This window comes from Mandrillus leucophaeus, unplaced genomic scaffold (assembly GCF_000951045.1).
Source record: "Mandrillus leucophaeus isolate KB7577 unplaced genomic scaffold, Mleu.le_1.0 Scaffold53, whole genome shotgun sequence".
NCBI classification, from domain to species: Eukaryota; Metazoa; Chordata; class Mammalia; order Primates; family Cercopithecidae; genus Mandrillus; species Mandrillus leucophaeus.
In genome coordinates, this window is record NW_012105697.1 from 596,696 (window position 1) to 599,376 (window position 2,681).

A 2,681-nucleotide genomic window follows, 5' to 3' on the forward strand; every position below is an offset into this window, starting at 1 on the left:
GAACCAGCACCAGGAGCCACCCTGTGGAAGCTGAGGCCATGGAGAAGGCACAGGCATGGCAGGAGAGGCTCCCAATCCCCACCAGGAACAGGGGGTGTGGACACTGGTGCCTGCCTTACTGATCAGTTCATTCCTCCTGCCAGGGACTCCAGTTTATCCAAAACAGATTGAACCAGGCTGTTAAGAGCCTGGACATGCAGCCTGCCATGGTTCCTCTTCCACCCCCACACAGACAGGAGGAAAGAGATGAGTGGGAAACAGATACAACAGCCTAAGAGATGAGGCTGAGTCCAGTGGGAAGGGCGTCCAAGGCTACTAGAGACAGATGGACAGAGAAGAGGGAGGGAGAGAGATGGAGGGACCTGCACCAGGGGATAAAAGACAGGGAGACACAGAGAGGGAGGAAAGAGACAGACAGCCGGGAGGGGAACCCTCACTCGTTCCAGGTGCCATGGATATGATGACAAAGGGAGACGCCTTCTAAACTCACAACCTCTCTTTCTAGGAGTCCACAAAAAACCTTCCCTCCTGGCCCTCCCAGGTCCCCTGGTGAAATCAGGAGAGACGGTCACCCTACAATGTTCCTCAGATACCGTGTTTGAGCACTTCTTTCTGCACCGTGAGGTGACCCTTGAGGAGCCCTTGCACCTTGTTGGAGAGCTCCATGGTAGGGGTTCCCAGGCCAACTATTCCATCAATTCCATGATGTCTACCCTTGCAGGGACCTTCAGATGCTACGGTTCTTTTACTCACTCCCCCCATGTGTTGTCAGCTCCCAGTGACCCCCTGGACATCGTGATCACAGGTGAGAGTGTCCGGACATTCTTCTCATTGTCACTGGGACACAGAGTGAATGATCTAGGACTTGGAAGCCCCAGGTGGTCATGAGGAAGATGAGTGTGGGATTCTTATGGAGAGAGACTGACTTGGCGAGGTCTGTACCAACAAAGACAGAGAAACAGGAGACACAAGTACAGACCAGGTGTCATAACAGAGGACAGACACAGGGGCCATACGGGGAGGTAGAAAAGAGAGAAAGAGTTAAAGGGGACACCCAGACACACAGACATGTCCCAGAGACAGGCGTCCTTCCATGCTGACTTTGCTCAGATACCTGGCACAGGTTAGAAGTTTCATTTCTGCTTTACCTCCGCAAAGCGTTTCTACCAGGAGAACCCAAGGACACCCATATTTCTGTCCTGAGTCAGCCCCTGTGGCCTCAGACCTTGTGGCACCTATAGATGCCGTGTTTGTTCTGACACCTCTGCCTTCCGTACAGTGAAGAGTCATCGTCCCAGGATATCGTGGCCCCAGAACACCAACCCCTGTATGCTGTGTGTACTTGGGGTCCCCGCACTGGATTCTGAGGCTCATATTCCACATAACCTACATATGATCGATTACTGAGAGACACAGAGAGAAATCAGGAACATCAAAAAGCAAAGACATAAACACACAGACAATGAGCCAGAGGAAGGGGACCGAGAGACTCACAGACACATAAAGAGACAGAAGAGAGGGCAGAGGAGTGGAGAGAATGATGGAAGGGAGGAGAGAAAAGCTCCAAAATCAGAACCCTGAGGGAGGGGCACAAAGACAGAGATAGATAAAGATGTGGGGATGGATTGCAGAGATTCCAAATAGAACTAGAGAGACTGAGAGGCAGAGAAAGACAAGGAGATGGAGAGAGACAGATGGTAGATGGATAGATAGATATAGATAGATGATAAATAGGTAGATCATAGATAATGGATGGGTTATAGATACATAGATGGCGATTGATAGATAGATGATACATGGAGATGATGATGATGATGATTGATAGATAGATAGATAGATAGATAGATAGATAGATAGATAGATAGATAGGTAGATAGAGAGATAGATAGACACATAGATAGGTACATAGATACGTAGACGATACATAGAGACAGAGAGGCAGACAGATAGAGAGGGAATAGACAGATGTTACATAAATATAGATAATAGATGGTGGATAGATAGAGAGACAGACCATTGATAGAGAGATAAATGATACATAGATATAGATTACAGATAGATAATTGATAGATTGACAGGTAGCAGATAGATAGATAGATAGATAGATCGATAGATAATACATAGAAATGTTCAGAAGGTTATAAACAAAACAGAAAGTGAGAAACTCAGAATTAAAGAAAAAGGAAGATCAAGTCAACAATCCAAGGAGGATCATAGAGAAGAAAACAATACGAAAAGGGAAAACACACCACGGGCTGGGGAAGTGAGGTCAGAGACCTAGAGAGACAGAGAAGGTGGAAGGAGGAAACAGACATGAAGAGAGATGGGGTGGAGGGTGAGAGAGAGCATTAGCATAGAGCAGGGGAGTGAGTTCTCAGCTCAGATGTGAGGGGAGCTGTGACAAGGAAGAACCTCCCTGAAGAAACTGCCTCTTCTCCTTCCAGGTAAATATGAGAAACCTTCTCTCTCAGCCCAGCCAGGCCCCACGGTTCAGGCAGGAGAGAACGTGACCTTGTCCTGCAGCTCCCGGCGCTCCTTTGACATGTACCATCTATCCAGGGAGGGGGAGGCCCGTGAACTTAGTCTCTCTGCAGTGCGAAGCGTCAACGGAACATTCCAGGGCGACTTCCCTCTGGGCCCTGCCACCCACGGAGGAACCTACAGATGCTTCGGTTCTTTCC

The 2,681-nt window shown here is 48.5% G+C and overlaps 1 protein-coding gene across 1 annotated transcript in view; it reads left to right on the forward strand.

The window, feature by feature from the left end:
* The window catches only part of LOC105551671 (killer cell immunoglobulin-like receptor 2DL1), a 13,395-nt gene that overhangs the window by 2,823 nt on the left and 7,891 nt on the right, over positions 1-2,681 (forward strand). Inside the window, exon 4 of the mRNA XM_011997010.1 lies at positions 542-805. Within this exon, the coding sequence (XP_011852400.1) occupies positions 542-805 (264 nt within the window). The remainder of the gene's footprint in view (positions 1-541; positions 806-2,681) is intronic.